The sequence below is a fragment of the Myotis myotis genome, unplaced genomic scaffold (genome assembly GCF_014108235.1).
Source record: "Myotis myotis isolate mMyoMyo1 unplaced genomic scaffold, mMyoMyo1.p scaffold_m19_p_19, whole genome shotgun sequence".
Taxonomy (NCBI): Eukaryota; Metazoa; Chordata; class Mammalia; order Chiroptera; family Vespertilionidae; genus Myotis; species Myotis myotis.
The window spans coordinates 1,328,251-1,347,395 of NW_023416323.1; the positions used below are offsets into that span (position 1 = coordinate 1,328,251).

Genomic DNA, 19,145 nt, shown 5'->3' on the forward strand with positions numbered 1-19,145 from the left:
ATGTCAATGGTAGAGTTGCTGTGGTTATGAAATGAAGTACAGTATGGAAAACATTTAGCACAGGGTCTCAGCATGGAGTAACCCCTTAGTAAAAGTGGGCTTTCCCCCTCTCTCTCCACAACACACCTCCCTGCGATGCATCATGTTATAAAGACTCAGGCTTGCTCAGTTAATCTGTTTAATTGTAGGCACACAGGGGGCTGCAGGCTGAGGACAGATGGGGACCTCAAGCCACCCCTTCCTCAGTTCTTCACTCGTCCCTGCCAGGGGTCTGGGGAGCTGGAAGGCAGTCTGCTCGGCGGAGGAAGTAGAGATAGGAGGCTGAGGGCACCTCAGCGCCAGGCTTGGTATTGCAGGCACTCTCTGTGGCACAGCCTCGAGTGGCAAACCTGGTGTTGATGATACCTGGGAGGGGGGTTTAGAATGGAGTCAGGGCCCCCAACTGCTCCTTCCTCACGACCTAGAAATCTTAGTCCTGCCACCTCCTCACCCAGTTCTCTGGGGCCACCATCTCCCCTAGAACCTGGAAGCATGGGCTTCCTCCAGTTCTGGGGCCCCTGTGCCCTCCTTCCGAGATCCAGCTGCCCCTCACCAGCCTGCACTTTGCCAGCGAAGTAGATGCAGTGGGTTTCCTGGCCGACACAGCGGGCTGCCTGGGTCCCCGGGCACGTCTCCTGGAAGGGTACGATGCAGGCGGGACACTGGAGACCATTCTCAGTACGGTTGTTCTGGGGAGCTGGGAGGACGGTGGAGTACAAGGTACAGAGAGATGTTTAGGAAGCCCTCCCCCCCCTCCCCCCCAATCTCACAATAACCCCGAGGAACAGCGGTTATGGACCCTGCATTTACAGGAGCAGAAACAGGCTCTCGAGCAAGGTGCTTGCCCATTGTTACAGCGCACAGATGGGCGGTGGGCGAGGGCACACACACTGGCTGGAAGAGACTCATGAGGCCGGGGTGAGCTGGCACTTACGGGGCACCGAGCCCTGATTGCAGCCGTCACTCTGGCAGCAGTGCGTGTTGGACACCATGTAGTCCTTGGGGCCCATGGTGGTGGACACGAAACCCGAGTAGCAGTCGCTGAACTTCATGCAGGCCTTGTAGCTGTTGACTGAGTGGTGGCCCTCTGAGGGATGGGGACAGGAGGGGAGGGCGTGGGTAGTGTTGACCCTGCCTGGGGCCTCTCCCAACCCCACCGCTTCCCCACCCCATGACTGTCTAGGATGGTCTTTTCCAGCGCCCCCTACAGCCATACCCCCTTATCTACCTGGGTGCAGTCTGGAGTGGTTTATTAGGTAGCTCTCCCCACCCCCCACCTCGTTACCATAGCCCCTAGCCAGCTTTTGGTGGTCACTTGCTGTTTCCCATTGCCACGCCCAGGCCTGCCTAAGAGGAGGTCCTTCCCAGCCCCCTCCCCACCATGGCCACCCCCTAAAGGCCCTGTGGATCGTGCTTTCCTCCCGGGTCATCTCTAGCTACCCTATGCCCGCATGAGATGCTCTCTTCCGGCCTTCACAGGCTTGGGAGCCATCTTCAACAAACGGTGGGGTGCCGGCCCCCACACCACCGCCTGGAAACGTCCACATCCCTGTCTAAGCGTCTCCTCCAGGTTTCCTCATGGTCACTCCCCAGACCTCCAACTGAGGGCCTCCTGCCACCCGCTTTGGCTACCCCCAGATCGTGCCTTAAGTGGTCTCCTCCAGTCTCCACCGCCTTCCCCCGCCCCACATGTGGTCTCTTCCAGCCCCAATCCCAAGGTGTCCCCTCTTCACTTCACCGAAGGGTGGCTTTCCCCCCTCAGCTTCCTCTCCCCACACCTCCACCCCCTGGGTCTGTAGCTCCCTCCTATATGGGTGGCAGGTGTCTCTTCAACCCTTTCAGGTCCTTCCCCCACCTGCCAACGCGGACTAGGTCAGGAGGGCAGCCTGCCATGCCTACCCCCCTTCCTTACACACCCCTCCTGCTGGGATGGTTCCTTCCTACACTCAAGGCTGCCCTTCCCCTGCTGTCACAGCCTTCACTCCTGCACCATGCCCCCCCCACCCCCCTGCCCCCAAACCCTCCACAGTCTCCTCCATTGCTCCCCACCTCCCCCCTCCTTCCTCGGGCCTGGGCTGGCCCCTTCCATTTGTCATCCCTCCCCTCCCCTTCTACTCAGCAGCCTCCCTGCCCCTTCTCTACAGCTCCATGCTTGGGGGTCATCTCCCTCTCCCGGGAGATGGTTCCTTTCATTTCTCTCCTCCTACTGTGGTTCCTTTTATTTCTCTCCTCCTACCCCAATAGCATCCCTCCTCCTCCTGTCAGGGATGGCCTCTTCCAGCGCGCACGACCCCCACGATCGCTGGGGTAGCCTGTTCCTCCCTCCCTCCAGCCCTCCCTCCCAAACCACCCCAGCCTCTTCCTCCTGATGCGCCCCCGCCTCTGGCCTATCAGATTCTTCCCCTCCACGGAACTCACTTCGCTCCCTCCACCTCGGAACAGCCTTTCCCTCGCCCCTGCCCGCCCACCGCCTCCCCGGGTCTGACGCCCGGACTCCTACTGGTGCTCGACTCCCCCACGATGGCCACGCAGGCGTCCTTGCCGGCCTCGCAAGTCTTCATCTTCCCGCTGCACGTGGGCCCGGAGCCCCTGCACACCTCGCAGCTCAGAGGGCACCCTGCGGGGCAGAGGGCCAGGCTGTGGTCGGGCGGGTGGGGTCGAGGCACCAGGGGGATGCGCGCGGGGGAGGGGCGGACTGTGGGTCCGAGGGCGGGGGGACCGGCGGCTGTCTGCCCCTGGGTGGGGCGCTGACCGCTGTCCGGGGAACTGTCCAGCATCCGCCAGGGACGCGCTGGTGATGCCAGCAAAGCGGCTTCTGAGGCGGGAAGCGACTCCACCACGGAGCCTGTTTCCCTAATTACAAGGCTGTGGGCTTGGGACGACAGGGAGGGGGACAGGGAGGGGGTCCGGAGGGGACAGGAAGGGGGTCTGGGAGGGGACAGGGAGGGGGTCCGGGAGGGGACAGGGAGGGGGTCCGGGAGGGACAGGGAGGGGGTCTGGGAGGGGACAGGGAGGGAGTCCGGGAGGGGACAGGGAGGGGGTCTGGAGGGGACAGGGAGGGGGTCTGGGAGGGGACAGGGAGGGGGTCCGGGAGGGACAGGGAGGGGGTCTGGGAGGGGACAGGGAGGGGTTCGGGAGGGGACAGGGAGGGGGTCTGGAGGGGACAGGGAGGGGGTCTGGGAGGGGGACAGGGAGGGGGTCCGGGAGGGGACAGGGAGGGGGTCTGGAGGGGACAGGGAGGGGGTCTGGGAGGGACAGGGAGGGGGTCCGGGAGGGGCAAGGAGAGGGTCTGGAGGGGACGGAGGGGGTCTGGAGGGGACAGGGAGGGGGTCCGGGAGGGACAGGGAGGGGGTCTGGAGGGGACAGGGAGGGGTCGGGAGGGGACAGGGAGGGGGTCCGGGCGGGGACAGGGAGGGGGTCTGGAGGGGACAGGGAGGGGGTCTGGGAGGGACAGGGAGGGGGTCTGGAGGGGACAGGGAGGGGGTCGGGAGGGGACAGGGAGGGGTCCGGGAGGGGACAGGGAGGGGGTCCTGGGAGGGGACAGGGAGGGGGTCCGGAGGGACAGGGAGGGCGTCTGGAGGGGACAGGGAGGTCTGGAGGGGACAGGGGACAGGAGGGGGTCTGGAGGGGACAGGGAGGGGTCTGGAGGGGACAGGGAGGGGGTCCAGGAGGGACAGGGAGGGGTCCGGAGGGGACAGGGAGGAGTCTGGAGGGGACAGGGAGGGGGTCCAGGAGGGACAGGGAGGGGGTCCGGGAGGGGACAGGGAGGGGGTCTGGAGGGGACAGGGAGGGGGTCTGGAGGGGACAGGGAGGGGGTCTGGAGGGGACAGGGAGGGGGTCCGGGAGGGGGTTTCCAGGGGTTTTTGTGAAGCTGCAGGCCCAGTTGGTTCTTGGATGTGGGACCCTCCTTCTCTGGGAACCACGTGTAGGTCTTGTGGAAGGGGAACCCGAATCTGAGGTCTGTATCCCAGTTCAAGGAGGGAGAGTGAGGACCAGGAGGGCTGAGGGCATGGACTCTGTGACCCGAGAGAGAGAGGAGGCAGCTTGGGGCCCAGACTCCTGGGACCCGGGGAAGGTGGGGCTTGCCTGAGCTCCTTCCCCTGAGGGAGGAGAGGCTGGGGGCTTGATCTCCCTAGAGTCCAGGAAAAAAGGTAATCTCTCCCTCTCCCCCCAGTTTAAAATTTCCCTTCTTGCCCAGGCCGGTTTGGCTCAGCAGATAGAGCGTCGGCCTGTGGACTGGAGGGTCCCGGGTTCGATTCCGGCCAAGAGCAAATGCCCGGGTTGCAGGCTCCATCCCCAGTGCGGGGTGTGCAGGAGGCAGCTGGTCAACGATTCTCTCTCTTCATTGATGTTTCTATCTCTCTTTCCCTCTCCCTTCCTCTCTGAAATAAAATTATATATATATTTAAAAAATTATAAAAATATTTTCCCTTGGATTATAGAGAACAACATAGACTGATGAAAAGGGACAGACTCAAAGACTGAGAAACAGCAATCAGGCTATCAATCCCCAGAAGGAAAGTAGGGGAGGGCGGGGGTAAGGGGAAGAGATCAACCGAAGGACTTGTATACATGTATATAAGCCAAACCAATGGACATGGACAACAGGGGGATGGGAGCATGAGTGTGTGTGTGGGGGAGGTTGGGGGTTAAAGGGGGGGATGAGGACACATTTGTAATACCTTAACTAATAATAAAAAAATATATATATTTTCCCTTCTTAATCATGCTCTCATCTGACTTTCTAGGGTTTAAATATTTTATTTTGAGACCCCCTCCTGGGAGACGGAGGACCCAGAGCCACCACGCCCCCTCCTCTCTCAGAAATCCAATCCAAGAGCCTTTGAGCTGCCTTCGACGTGAACCTGAATTCCCAGGCCGCCTGCTCTTTCCCTCGGAGAGACCTTGCTGGCTGCTCTCTCCTGGTCCTCCCTTTCCCGAGGAGGATGCCAGGAGGCCAGGCCTCTGGCCACTTACCGAGACCCAGCAGGGTGCCCAGCGTGAAGGCCAGCAGGAAGGCTCTCGGTGTCACGGACGGCCTCATGGTGTGTGACCCAGCAGCCCCAGGTTCCCAGTACTTATAGGAAGCCGAGGAGGGGCGGGTCTGGACCCACCTTCACCCCGGGGAGAGAAGGAGCTGAGGTAAGATCACAGGGCAGGCCTCTGCGGCTCTGGGTTGGGGAGGTGCCACCAGAATCCAAAAGGAACATGGGCGTCTTGTGCCCAGCCCCCTCCTCCACAGGGACCCCAGGAGTCTGGGCTTCCAGCCCCTTCTATCAGGACGCAGAGGGGCACTTTCCTGTTTTCTCACAACTCCCCCCCTTCTTTTTCTGGCCTGAAGCCCAAGGTCAAAATCCAGGTCACTTGATTCCCTGTAGGTGTAGGGCAGCTACAAGGGCTGAGAACCCCTCTCTCTTCTCTCTCATTTCAAGGAGGCACCCTGCGTGGGTGGGGCCCGACCTGGGAGCGCCCAGCCTGTCCAGGCTCGTTCTGTGGGGGCCCAGGAGCCTTGTCTCCCTTCCCTTCTTCATGGGCTTGGCTGATACTCCCTGTTCTTTGTTCAGGCTGTCTCCTGCTCCTACCTGCCTGGGGCTGTCTCTCTGGGTCTGGCGAGGATCCGAACAGAAGGGGTGCCTGTCGATCCGAACAGAAGGGGTGCCTGTCAACCGGCAGGGGTGGACGGGCGTGGCAGGGGAGAGATGCCCACAGGTCACATTGGGAAACTGAGGCATGGGTGGAAGCACTCGAGGCTGGGTGTGTGTGTGTCTGGTTTGTGTTTTATTTAGGCTCTTGACGCACTCTCTCCTGGCCTCAGGCATAACTCTGAGAGCTGAGATTTTTTTTCCCTGTGTGTGTGGTGGGAAGCTAGCGGGGGAAGAGTGCAGCAGCAGGACCGGTGGAGGATCCTGTTGCAGTACGCTCCAGTGATGGCGAACCTTTTGAGCTCGGCGTGTCAGCATTTTGAAAAACCCTAACTTAACTCTGGTGCCGTGTCACATATAGACATTTTTGGATATTTGCAACCATAGTAAAACCAAGACTTATATTTTTGATATTTATTTTATATATTTAAATGCCATTTAACAAAGAAAAATCAACCAAAAAATGAGTTGGCGTGTCACCTCTGACACGCGTATCATAGGTTCGCCATCACTGCTCCGGGCTCTCCGCAAAAATGCGCTCAGCTTTGCGGTCCTCTAGCTTCCCAGGCTTCAGTTTGGGCGGCGACTACGTTGTCCAATGAGAATGGGGAATCTCTTCTAGGCACCAATCCCGGAGGCCGCTCCTGTTGCTAGGCGCCCGGAAAAAAACGGGATGTGACCATCACCGGGAGGAGGGGCTAAAGAGTGATAGGGCCGGGGGGGCGGGGCTAGAGGAGAAGCTCGTTGCTAGGGAACTCAGAGCCACTCTCCGGAGAGGCGGGACTGCGCTGGCGCCGGGTTGACGCGTGCGCCGGCGCGCCGCGGTTTGAAAGGCCCGAGCCTCGCGCGCGTGCGCACTTCAGCGCGCGCAGGGCGCACCCCCTCGTCGCCCCCTGAAACTCGGACCCTCCTGCGTCCTTCAGGTCCCGCGAAGCCCACGACGCTGACATGCCGGAGATCCGCCTCCGCCATGTGGTGTCCTGCAGTAGCCAGGACTCGGTGAGGGACTGGGGTGGGAGACATGAAGGAATTCTGAGGTAGCTGGCTCCGTGAGAACGTCTGGAGTGTAGAAGGGACCTTCAGGGGAGTCTGAGGAGGGTCGGGGGGCATTTCCAGGAGGTTGGTTATAAGGGGGTTCTGAGAGGGATTTGGACTGGGGGAGCTTCCGGGCGTCCGTGGAAGTTCCGGAAGGAAGGAGGACTAGGAGAGCTCATGTGTGAACTTCCCAGGCAAAGTGTTGTAGGGTGCTCAAGGCAGAGCGCGGGGGGAATTAACGGGGACACTTAAATCTGGGGGATCGCGGAGGGCTTGGGAGGACTCGGAGGAGTACTCTGGAAGTGGGGGACCCGGCTTTCATCTCGGTGCCCTCACATCCCCTTTCCCGTTCTTGTGTCCATGCCCAGACCCACTGTGCAGACAACCTCCTCAAGGCGGACACCTACCGGAAGTGGCGCGCGGCCAGGGCGGGCGAGAAGACCATCTCGGTGGTGCTCCAGGTGACCCTGCCCCCACCCCAGCCCCTAAGGCAGTGGTTCTCAACCTTCTGGCCCTGTACATACAGTTCCTCATGTTGTGACCCAACCATAAACTTATTTTCGTTGCTACTTCATCACTGTAATGCTGCTACTGTTATGAATCGTCATGTAAATATCTGATATGCAGGATGGTCTCAGGCGACCCCTGTGAAAGGGTGGTTCCACCGCCAAAGGGGTCGCGACCCACAGGTTGAAAACCGCTGTGGGACCTAAAGGGAGCCTGGACCCGGGTCCAGACCCTGCTCAGGAGTCTGCTGGCAGCAGGTTGAGGGTTTCCCTTGGGCCTCAGCTTCCTTTCCTGGACAATGGCAGCATGTCTCTCTCTCTCTCTCTCTCTCTCTCTCTCTCTCTCTCTCTCTCTCTCTCTCTCTCTCTCTCCCCTCCCCTCTTTCTCCCTCCCTTCCACTCTCTCTAAAAATCAATGGCAAACATGTCCCATGGTGAAGATTAACAACAGCATTGCAGAAATGGTAGTTCGGACTGGCCGCTTCAGTTTCTCTGCACTTGTTTTCTCATCTGTCTTTTGGGAATGATGAGATTCAGGCCCAGGGTTGTTGTGATAATTTGGTGACGTAACGTCTGCAGAGGTGCCCTGTCAACAGGTAGGTGTTTGTGTAAAGGGAGGGATTCCTGTTTTTATAACTGAGTGATGATCCTGCTGGGCTCTCTCATGATCCTAGGGAAATTTCCTGTGACCCCAGGAGAATCACCCCAATCTGTACCTCAGTTGCAGTGGGAGCAGCGAGACTGAAAGCAGAGGAGACAGGACATGGGGGTGAGGGAGTCCCAGGGGCCGGAGCAAGGCACAGGGTTCTCTGACCCGGGAGACTGAGGGAGACAGTGCTGCTGTCACTGAAATGGGAAACCAGAGAGGGGCAGCCTGAGAAGGTGATGTGTCCACGTAGCATGTCCAGGTTTGATACGACTTTGGGATTTCTGAGAGGCGTCATCCAGCTGGCGGATTGGACCTGGAGCTGAGACAGGTGTGGAAGTTGTCAGTACAGGGACAGGACCTATAGATTCAAGAGTGGGTGGATTCAGTTGTTCATTCATTCATTGAATAATCTATACAGTGGGGCCTTGACTTACAAGTGTCCCAACTAACGAGTTTTTTGAGATACCAGCTGTCTCTCCGCCGATTTTTTGCATTGAGTTGATAGAGTAATTTGAGTTAACGAGCTCCTTAACGAGCTTGGTCTTGGACCGAATTAAACTCGTAAGTCAAGGCCCCACTGTATATATAAAAGCCTAAGCGACCGAATGACCAAACGACCGGTCAACCAGTTGCTATGGCACGCACTGACCACCAGGGGGCAGACGCTCAATGCAGGAGCTGCCCCCTGGTGGTCAGTGTGTTCCCACAGCCAACCTCCAGCGGTCCCTCCCCCCGGCCGACGGGCCCCAATTGGCCCCGATTGCCGGCCAGGCCAAGGGACCCCATCTGTGCATGAATTCGTGCACTGGGCCTCTAGTTAATTATAAAGCACCTTCTAGAGGCCAAACTGTTTTAGATATTGGGGCCATATAGCAGTGGACAGCATCAGACATAGATATGTCAGTCCTGTGGAGCTTTCATGTTTGTGGGGAAAGTCAAAAGTAAAACGTAAGTCAGCTGACGAGTGCTGTGGAAGAAAAACAAACAGTTAAGAGGAATGAGGAATGCCTCCGCTGGGGTAGGAGGCAGTGGCAAGAGGTATTTATTTATTTATTAAAAATATTTACATTTATATTTATATTGATTTCAGAGGGGAAGGGAGAAGGAGAGAGAGAGAGAGAAACATCAATGATGAGAGAGAATCATTGATTGGCTGCCTCCTGCACGCCCCCCCACTGGGGATGGAGCCCTCAACCAGCAACCTGGGCCTGTGCCCTGACTGGGAATCAAACCATGACCTCCTGGTTCATAGGTCAATGCTCAATCACTGAAACACGCCGGTTGGGCTTAAATATATTTTTATTAAGTTCAGAGAGAGGAAGGGAGAGGGAGAGATAAAAACATAAATGATGAAAGAGAATCACTGATAGGCTGCCTCCTGCACGCCCCCCACTGGGGATGGAGCCCGCAATCAGCAACCTGGGCCTGTGCCCTGACTGGGAATGGAACCGTGACACCCAATGTATGGGTCAACACTCTACCACTGAGCAACACCGGCCAGGCAAGAGGATTTTATTTAAATAGGGAGTTAGGCAAGGCCTCCCTGAGGTGACATTTAAGCAGAGTGAGCTATGTTGTGAGCCATGCAGATTTCTGGGCTCCTAGGTGGGCTGATGCTGGCCTGAGAGGAATAGCTGGGAGGCCTATGGGGGTGGAGTAGAGTTAACCAGGGGGAGAGAAGTTGGAGATGAGCTAAGAGGGTTGGGGGGGAGGGCCCCATGACACTCAAGGCCTGAAAACCATTGTTAGGACTTAAGCTTTTACTCTGGTTGAGAGGGGAGCCACTGAAAGGCTCTGAGCAGAGAAGAAATAGAATCTGACTTGGGTTCTCACAGAATCCTGATTTCTGTGTTGAGAATGAACTGCAGGGGGCAAGTCTCTGAGCAAGCGGCATTGCAGTGGTTAACTTAGCTCATGTCAGAGATCCTTTGGAAACTCTGATTGCTTTTGGCAGCTGCCAATATGCAGGGTGACTCCATATTCAGTGAATGCTCCTTTTGGTTCTTTTCAAGCAAGTGATGTTGGTAAAACTTCTGGACATCAGGACACATAAACTAATCTGTGTTTTTTTTCCTTCCCAACAATATTATGCTACACCTGGATATTACCACGTAGGGTTTAGCCCTGTGCTCTTGATAGCCCACGTACCTTTTTTGTTTGCCACGGCCATAGAATCTCTGTGGCCAAGCCACCACTTGCTCTCGGGAGGGGAGAGTCCATCTGTTTGCTACTTCTCCTGGCCAGAGGGGATGGCTGGCACACAGCCCAGGTGTAGCTCCAGTGCCCCCCTGGAGGTGGGTTGCTCGGAGAAATGTTCAACAGCAAGGTGGCACAGGTTTCTTTTTTGTTTTTCAGTGGTTTTCTTTCTTTTTATTTTTTAATCCTCACTCAAGGACATTTTTAGAGAGAGAGGAAGTGTGGGAGAGAGAAACATTGATCAATTGCCTCTTAGATGCACTCTGATTGGGGATTGATCCTGCAACCTGGGTATGCTCCCTGACCAGGAATCGAACCCACAACCTTTTGGTGTACTGGATGACACTCTAACCAACTGAACCACACTGGCCAGGGCTCAGTGGTTACAAATCACTTGGTTTTAACTTGGTTTTCACCTTCTTTTTATGTGAAACGTGTACAGCAAAGCACACGGTTCTGTGAATCCTCACAGACCGTAACTGTCACCTGCTCCACACTCAGATCAAGTAACAGGACATGCCGCCCCCCGGACCTTCTTGTGTTCCTTCTTGTCACTGCCTCCCCCAGAAGGGTAACCATGATCTTGATTTTTAACAGCATCGATTTGTTTTGCCTGGTTTTGAATTTTATGTAAATGGAATCGGACAGTATATACTTTTGGGTCTGGCTGCTCTCCATAGTATGCTTTGTTTTTTAAATATGTTTTTATTGATTTTTTTGTTTGTTTTAGAGACAGAGAGGTTGAGAGAGAGAGAGAGCCCCGCCGGTGTGGCTGAGTGGTGGAGTGTGAACCAGGAGGTCATGGTTGGATTCCCCGTCAGGGAACATGCCCAGGTTGGGGACTCAGTCTCCAGTGAGGGGCGTGCAGTAGGCAGCTGATTAATGACTCTCTCATTGATGTTTCTCTCCCTCTCCCTTCCTCTCTCTCTAAAATCAATAAAAACATATTAAAACATTAAAATTACATAGTATTTTTTCAAATAATTATATCTTGGAGATTCATGCCATTGATTTCTACCTTTTAAATTTCTACCTTTTAAAGTTTGTTCTTTTAAAATTATACATAACATTGCCTTTCATGGGTGTGGAACAGTTTTTACAAGATGTCTCTTAGGAACTTTGCAAATCTCCATGTGCCATTTGTTTCACTGTCATGAATTATGACTTCCTGCGAAAGGTGCCCACAAACCTGGCCGCAGATGACTGTCATCTTGTGCTTAAGCCCTTCTGCTAACAGCTGACACTTACTGAACACTCTTTTTCTGAGATAAAACTCACATGACATAAAATTCACCATTGTAACCATTTAAAGTCTACAGTTAAGAGGTTTTAGTATATTGACAGTGTTCTGCAGTCACCACCACTCATTGGGGATGTTTTCATCACCCCCAGAAAGAAACCCTATAACCATTAAGCAGTCACTCCCTGTTCTCCTTTCCCCAGGTTGCCCCTGACAACCACTGATCTACTTTTTGTCTCCATGGATTTACCTATTCTGGACATTTCATATAAATAGGCTCACACAATGTGTGGCCTTTTGTGTCTGGTGTCTCAGCGTAGTTTTCGAGGTTCCTCCATGTTGTAGCATGTGTCAGTGCTTCATTCCTTTTTAGAGTTCAGTGATAATCCATCGTTTGGAGAGATCAGTGGTCGGCAAACCGCGGCTCGCAAGCCACATGCGGCTCTTTGGCCCCTTGAGTGTGGCTCTCCCACAAAATACCACGTGCGGGTGCCCACGTACAGTGCGATTGAAACTTCGTGGCCCCTGCGCAGAAGTCGGTTTTCGGAAAGGAGATAGACGAAACAAGTATATAAGACGAGTGTGGATGGGAGAGTTGGAAGGGGTCAACCTCAGCGAACATACTTCAATCAGATTGAGGATGTTTTTAGCAAAGGCCAGCTTAGGAGTACCCTAATTAAGTGAATAACAATGTACCTACCTATATAGTTTAAGTTTAAAAAATTTGGCTCTCAAAAGAAATTTCAATCGTTGTACTGTTGATATTTGGCTCTGTTGACTAATGAGTTTGCCGACCACTGGGATAGACCATACAATGTGTATCCATTCATAAGTCTGAGGACATTTGATTTGGGTTCTTTCCATGTATACACATTTTTATGAAAAATTTTTTATTTATGAAAAAGAGGAAAGAACAGCGGAGGAAGTCAGAGAAACACACTCTGGCTGACTGGAAGAAGCAGCGAGCATCCATGTTCTGAGCGGCCTGTGGGGGCCATGTGACAAGGAATGTGAGGGGCCTCTGGCAACTGAGAGTTGTGTCCTGACTGTCAGCTAGGAAGGGGGACCTCAGTCCTTCAACCACAAGGAAATGAATTCTGCCAATAGCCAGTCCTCTTAAAAGAGGACCCTGAGCCCCAGATGAGAACCACAGACCTAACCAGCACTAGATTTCAGCCCCGTAAAACCCTGAGCTGAGAATCTGGTCATCCTGTGTTGGCTTTCTGATCTACAGAAACTGAAATAATAAATGTATGTTGTTTTAAGCCAAGTATGTGGTAATAAAAAGAAGGAAAGGAAAAAAGAAAATACAAGGGAATCTATGTGTTTGCAAAGTAGTAGTTAAAAGACTCATTCATTTAAAATACAAAATATATCCATCCTACTAAATGTGGGGCCTGGTGCTTTATGTTGTGGGAGAGGTAAAGATATTGCATTTTTACCTGAAGGGGAGTTGAGAAGGAGTGTTAGTTTATAGTCAGAAAGCTGGGCCCACATTTCTTTGCCAGTCATAGTTCTGTGTGACATGTGAGCTGTTTATTTAAACCGAGCCTCAGTTTCCCCATCTGAAGAACTGGGATAGTAACTGACCCTTGTGAGGATTCAGTGATGCCTGGCCCAGGAAGAGCTTCGTCAACTGTGATAGGCAGAATAATGGCCCCTGAAAAGGTGCCCCATCCTAACCCCCAGAACCCGTGAATATGTCAGTTTACATGGCAAAAGGGACCTTGCAGATAGGATGAAGTTAAGGATCTTGAGATGGTTTGATTAACCTGGATTATTGGGGGGAGGGGAGGAGAGGACACTATAACCACAAGGGTCCTTATAAGGGAAAGAGGGAGGCAGCAGAACCAGAGTCGCAGGAGATGTGGTGATGGAAGCAAAGGTTGGAGTGATGCCATGGCTGGCTTTGAAGCTGGAGGGAGGGGCTACAAGCCATGGAGGCAGGTGGCCTCTGGGAGCAAGGCAAGGAAGTGCTTCTCCCCCAAAGTCTCCCGAAGAAACAGCCCTGCCGACACCTTGATCTTACTCAGTGAGACCAAATTTCAGACTTCGCACCTCCAGCTCTGTGAGCTGTGTTGTTTTTAGCGAGGAAGTTTGTGGTACTTTGTTATAGCAGCAGCAGGAAATGAATATACTACGCACCTGGCGCTCAGCGAGAATCCAGAAATGTTAGCCATGGTGATTCTTTTGTGACAGATGAGAACACTGAGGCAGGCGACTCACCAAAGCTGCTTGGTCAGGGAGAGTAGAGTCAGAATTACAACTCAGGGCATTTGTTTCTTCAGCAAATGGTCACTGGGAGCTTCCCGTCCATCTGCTCACTCATCCATCAGGATTGTACTGAGGCCTCTTGTGATAATAGGATCAGCTGACATTTATGGAACGCTTGCACTGTGGCAGGCACTATTCAAGGGGCTTCATGTGTATTCCTCATTTGAATCTTCACAGCTGTATGAGGTAGACGTTGCTACTGTCCCCATATTATAGGTTAGGAAACTAAGGCCCAAGGGGTGACATGAAGCCATTTGCTCCAGGATCACACCGCGGTAAGTAAGCAGAGCTGGGATGGATCAGACATTGTTCTTGGCATTGGGGACACAGTAGGGAATGAGTCATATTGCCCGTCCTAAAAGACAGGTGTTAGACAAATACAAATAAAAAATGTAACTATATAATATCAAGTGGTGATAATGAAGAAAAATAAAGCAGGGACAGGGGCTAGAGAAGCACCTGGTAGGAGGTGGGGAGGCTACTTTGGTTGGGCTGAAGCAACATGTGAGCAGACCTGAAGGATGGAAGGCGCCAGCCACAGGAGGCTTGGGGAGGAGTAGACTGGGCAGGGATGACAGGTGGAAAGGCCCTGCGGTGGAAGGGAGCCAGCCTGTTCTCAGGACAGAAGGAAGGCAGCATGGCTGGAGGAGAGCCAGCACGTGTGGCAGGAGGCCAAGAAGTCAGGCTGGGACTTGAGTGCCTGGGCAGCACCACACCCGCGAAGGCTCTGAGCTGAGGGCAGCAGTGGAGGCAGGCAGAGTCGTCAGGAGGCCAGCACGGCTCAACCTTGGGAAGGCCCCTCCCGCATCACTTCCTCTTCAGCATGCTCACCTGGTGGGGAAGGAGCCCTAACCAGCTCTAGCGAGCCTGCATGGTCTCTGGTCCCAGCTCTGCCGCTCACCAGCCGTGTGACCTTAGGGAGTTACATAACCACTTCCTTCCTCCATTTGCTCATGTATAAAATGAAGATAATTATAGCCCTGCCTTGCAAAGCCGTTGTGAGGAGAGAAGATGCATGCATTATGTGTCTGGCACATCGTGGGCCCTTAGATGTTCACAGCAACTGTTGTTATGGTTGTTAGTATCTGTGTCATCCAGCTCGCTTCAGAAGGAGGGTTATTATAATAACAATGAGGACCCTCCCTTTACCATGTGAGTTCGCTGCCTCTCAGAGAGGTTGTATGTCACCCAGGGTTGCACTCTTAGAAATGACAGGGCTGGATTTGAACCCAGGCTTGACTCATCCCAAGTCCAGGCTCCTTCCTTCCATGTCGGATGCTCCTGTGTGTAGCCCTGTGCAGGTGATGTCTGTGTGAACTGACTGGGAGGTGACAGGGCAGATTGGAGCATCAGATAATCTGAGCAGTGGGGGTAGGTGATCTGAGCGGTGGTGGACTAGGTACCTTTGAAGGTTGGAATAACTTGTCATTCTGTATGTGTGGTTTTTAAAAATTATCATTGAGTTCAGAGCGAGGAAGGGAGAGGAAGAGAGGGATAGAAAAATCAATGATGAGAGAGAACCATTGATTGGCTGCCTCTTGCACACCCCCGACCAGGGATCGAGCCCGCAATCCGGGCCCTGACTGGGAATTGAACCGGTTCATGGGTCAGTGCTCAACCACTGAGCCACACATGTGGGCTAACTTGTCATTCTAGGATCCAAATACAGGAGTCTTATACTGGAAAGCAGGCGATTTGCCTCAGCTGTTCCCAACTGCCTTCCACCCCCACCTGGCTTTCTGCATCCTTAAATGTCAGAAGGGGATGGCAGGTCCTACAGGTAGCTCTTTCCTTCTTTTGACAGATAATTATTGAGCATCCTCTATAATAAAAGGCTAATATGCAAATTGACCCAATGGCGGAACGACCTGTCGCTATGACATGCACTGACCACCAGGGGGCAGACGCTCAACGCAGGAGCTGCTGCCTGGTGGTCAGTGTGCTCCCATAGGGGGAGCGTCCCTCAGCCAGAAGCTGGGCTCATGGCCGGCTCCACAGCAGCGCTAAGGATGTCTGACGGACGGCTTAGGCCCACTCCCCACGGGCCTAAGCTGTCCGTCAGACATCCCCCAAGGGCTCCTGGACTGTGAGAGGGCTCAGGCTGGGCTGAAGACCCCCCTCCTCAGTTGACTAATAATGCCTCTAGTTGACTAATAATGCCTCCTGACTGACAGTGGTAGAGTGCCTATTACATACGGGCCCTGTGGCCATAGTATTTACGTGCATAGATATGGTTATCATCCCCATTTTACAGATGAGGAAACTGAGGCTCCATGAGGTTAGAGGCCATATAGCTAGTGTTTGGCAGAGCTGGGTTTTGAACCCAGGAAGCAGTGGTGAGAAAACCAGAACAGGGCCCTATCCTCAGGGAACTTCCCCAGAAGCCTTTGTGATTGGGGGTGGAAACTCTGGCAAGTGCTGCCAAGGAGAGCAGATTATAAGCTGGTCTGGCAGAGTCTGGAGAGTCTGGAGGAGCTGGGGAAGAGGGTGTGGGGGTTTATGCATTCAGTGAATTTATTTTTTTAAGACAATTCTTTTTGTATTTTTACTTTTTAAAAAAATATATTTCATTGATTTTTTACAGAGAGGAAGGGAGAGGGATAGAGAGTTAGAAACATCCATGAGAGAGAGACATCGATCAGCTGCCTCCTGCACACCCTCTACTGGGGATGTGCCCACAACCAAGGTACATGCCCTTGACCGGAATCAAACTTGGGTCCCTAGGGTCCGCAGGCTGACGCTCTATCCACTGAGCCAAACCGGTTAGGGCCAGTGAATATTTTTTGAGCTCTGAATGCCACATGCTGGGCACAAGGTGGCACCACTCAATATTGGCCACCTACGTGCCCCAGAGTTGACATTGCAAGGAGATATGGTGGCTCATATGAAGGTCATCCCACTCCCAAGGTCCTACAGTGAGCCCTGGGGCAGAGCAGGCACTGACAATGGGCTTTCCCTCTCTTGCAGTTAGAGAAGGAGGAGCAGATACATAGTGTGGACATCGGGAACGATGGCTCGGCCTTTGTGGAGGTGCTGGTGGGCAGCTCGGCTGGAGGGGCCGGGGAGCAAGACTATGAGGTAAGCAGGGACTTGCGATGGGCCCCGGCTGATCCCTGCCCCAGATGCCCCATCCTGGCTTGCCGTGGGTGCCAGACTCGAGTGGACATGAGTCACCCTGACCACTGCCCTCTGGAGGAGCCCGGTGTACAGAGGAGACAGGTGATAAACAGTGCAGAGCAGGGAAGAGACCCAGTTGCATTGTGGTGGCATAAACAACCAGAGGCACGTGTTTTTTCTGAGATTCGGTCACTGCTGGAGAGCAAAACTGCTTTACCCAGCCCCAGGGGCTCTCACAGATGTCCCTGCCAATTGAGATTTCGAATTGTGTGGGTTGCCTCTGTTAGTCACTTGATTTGTAACAGATGTTTCCAAGAAGGAATGCCTTTTGCTCTATTACGAATATTTTTAAAAGTTGGCACAATCCTTTTATTTTCCTGGTTGAATTAATTAGAGCTGGATCGATGAGATCATAGTTAGCTAGCTAATCAACAAAATGTTTTTGGGTAAAAATAGACCTGCCGTGACAAAGAGAGTTTATAATTTTAAGTGAACAAACCAGTTTTCTACAAGATGTGTTTTTTCCTTGCAGTGAGAAATTTTTTGTTTTTGTTTTTAAAGAATGGTTTATTGATTTTTAGAGAGAGAAAGGAAGGGAGAGGGAAGGAGAGAGAAAGAGAAACATCTATTTGAGAGTGCAGCATGGAGCAGCATCAGTAGGCTGCCTCATTCAGGCCCCCTACCAGGGATGGAGCCAAAACCCGGGCATGTGCCCTGACTGGAAATGGAACTGGCAGCTTCTTTTTGCACAGGATGCCCAACCAACTGAGCCACACTGGCCAGGACAGAAATTGTTTTTAATTGTGGTCTATTTTGCATACCATGAAATACACAGATCTTACTGTAGAGGTCAAGAGGCCAATGAGTCTTTGACAAATGTATGCACCTGTGCAACTATCTCCCAAATCAAGACACAGAGCACTGCCAGCGTCACTGAAAGTTCCCTGTGTCCCTTTAATAGTCACTCCTCCCTCCCCACCATGCCCTTCCTCCCTCCACCCCCCAGCTCAGGCAACCTCTGACTTCCTTTCTGTCAGTATAGATTAGTTTTGCCTGTCCTAGGATTTCATATAAATGGAATCTCACAGTGTGTACTTCTTTTGTGGGTGGCTCTTTCACTCACCATATGGTTTTTGGAGATTTTCCCATATTGTGACTATGTCAGTGGCCTGTTCCACTTTATTGCTGAGTCGTATTCCACTGTAAGCATAGACCACGATTGTTTTCCATCCTCTTGTTGGTATCTCCGGCCACCTTTTGACTATTGTGAATAATGCTGCTGGATCATTTTTGTTCAAGCATCTTTTGGAGATTTGTTTTGGTTAAATACCTAGGAGTGGTATTGCAGGGTCTTAGGTTAAATATATGTTTTAACCTTATTAGAAATTGAGTTTTCCACAATGGTTGTGTCATTTCATATTCCCTTCAGCAGTATATGAAAATTCTAGTTGCTTCACATCCTTACCCATTCTTGATATTGCCAGTCTTTTTAATTTTCTAAATTTCAGCCATTCAGATGGTGTGTAGTGGTATTTTATTGTGGCTTCGATGTGCATTTTCCCAACCATTTATGACATGTAATAAGTACCTTTCATGTACTTGTTAGTCATTCATTCATCTTATTTTTTTTATTAGGTTGTTTGTCTTTATGTCATGGGCATTAACTCTGTATTTTTTTCAGTCTCTTTTCAGATATATGTATTGCAGATTTCCCCCCAAGTCTGTGACTTGCCTTTTCATTACAGTGCCTCTGATGAAGTCCAATCTATCCAGGTTTTGTTTTTTTTTAATACTTAGTACCTTTAGTGTCCTATAAGAGGTATTTTCCTACCACAAAGTAATGGTGCCTGTATTAGTTTCCTATTGCTGCTGTAACAAATAGTCACAAACTCAGTGGTTTAAAACAACACACATTTATGATCGTACAGTTCTGGAGGTAGTTGTCTAATATCCGAGGAGATGGCAGGGCTGCATTCCTTCTGGAGGCTCCAGGGGAGAATCCATTTTCCTTCCTGTCCCAACTTCTAGAGGCTGCCTGCATTTCTTGGCCTGTGGCCCCTTCCGCCAGCTTCTAAGCCAACAGTTGCCAACCTTCGGACCTCACAGACCACCAGTGGTCTGTGGACCACCTGTTGGCGACCACTGTAAGCTAGCAATCACGTCACTCTAACATCTTCTTCATCTCTTCTCTGACTGATTCTCTTGCCTCCATCTTTCTTATACAGACACTGGACCCACCTGGATAACCCAGGTAATCTCCCTATTTCAAGATCTTTCATTGCATCTGCAAAGTCTGTTTTGCCATATTCACAGGTTCCAGGGATTAAACTGTGGGAACCTTTTGATGGCGGCAGGTTGCGGGGGGGAGTGGGGGGAGGTTGGGGAGGAGGAGGAGATGGATATTATTCTGCTTTCCACCATCTCCTGCGTTTTCTTCTAGAAGCTTT

The 19,145-nt window shown here is 52.5% G+C and overlaps 2 protein-coding genes across 7 annotated transcripts in view; one reads left to right on the forward strand and one right to left on the reverse strand.

The window, feature by feature from the left end:
• Positions 1-164: 164 nt before the first annotated feature.
• On the reverse strand, positions 165-5,165 carry LOC118674789 (phospholipase A2 inhibitor and LY6/PLAUR domain containing). Its single transcript, XM_036346860.1, has 5 exons — positions 5,017-5,165; positions 2,540-2,656; positions 974-1,126; positions 593-736; positions 165-405 (listed from the first exon to the last, which is right to left on the reverse strand). The coding sequence occupies exons 1-5, from the start codon at positions 5,081-5,083 to the stop codon at positions 251-253; spliced, it is 636 nt and encodes a 211-aa protein (XP_036202753.1). The 5' UTR covers positions 5,084-5,165; the 3' UTR covers positions 165-250.
• Positions 5,166-6,440: 1,275 nt separating this feature from the next.
• XRCC1 (X-ray repair cross complementing 1) overlaps positions 6,441-19,145 on the forward strand; it is a 36,819-nt gene continuing 24,114 nt past the window's right edge. For 4 of the 6 annotated variants that reach the window (XM_036346276.1, XM_036346275.1, XM_036346277.1 and 1 more), the window contains exons 1-3: positions 6,441-6,680; positions 7,085-7,177; positions 16,549-16,659. In XM_036346276.1, coding sequence (XP_036202169.1) covers positions 6,630-6,680; positions 7,085-7,177; positions 16,549-16,659 — 255 coding nt within the window. In that variant the 5' untranslated portion in view covers positions 6,441-6,629. The other 2 variants (XM_036346279.1, XM_036346280.1) reach the window with 2 other exon arrangements.

Bases quoted from the DNA above. Each gene is read 5' to 3' on its own strand.
- LOC118674789 (XM_036346860.1), bottom strand. From the start codon at position 5,083: ATGAGGCCGTCCGTGACACCGAGAGCCTTCCTGCTGGCCTTCACGCTG. The intron at 2,657-5,016 runs GTAAGTGGCCAG...TCTGCCCCGCAG, and splicing joins GGGCACCCTGCTGGGTCTCG to GGTGCCCTCTGAGCTGCGAG. The intron at 737-973 runs GTAAGTGCCAGC...CCGTCCTCCCAG, and splicing joins CAATCAGGGCTCGGTGCCCC to CTCCCCAGAACAACCGTACT.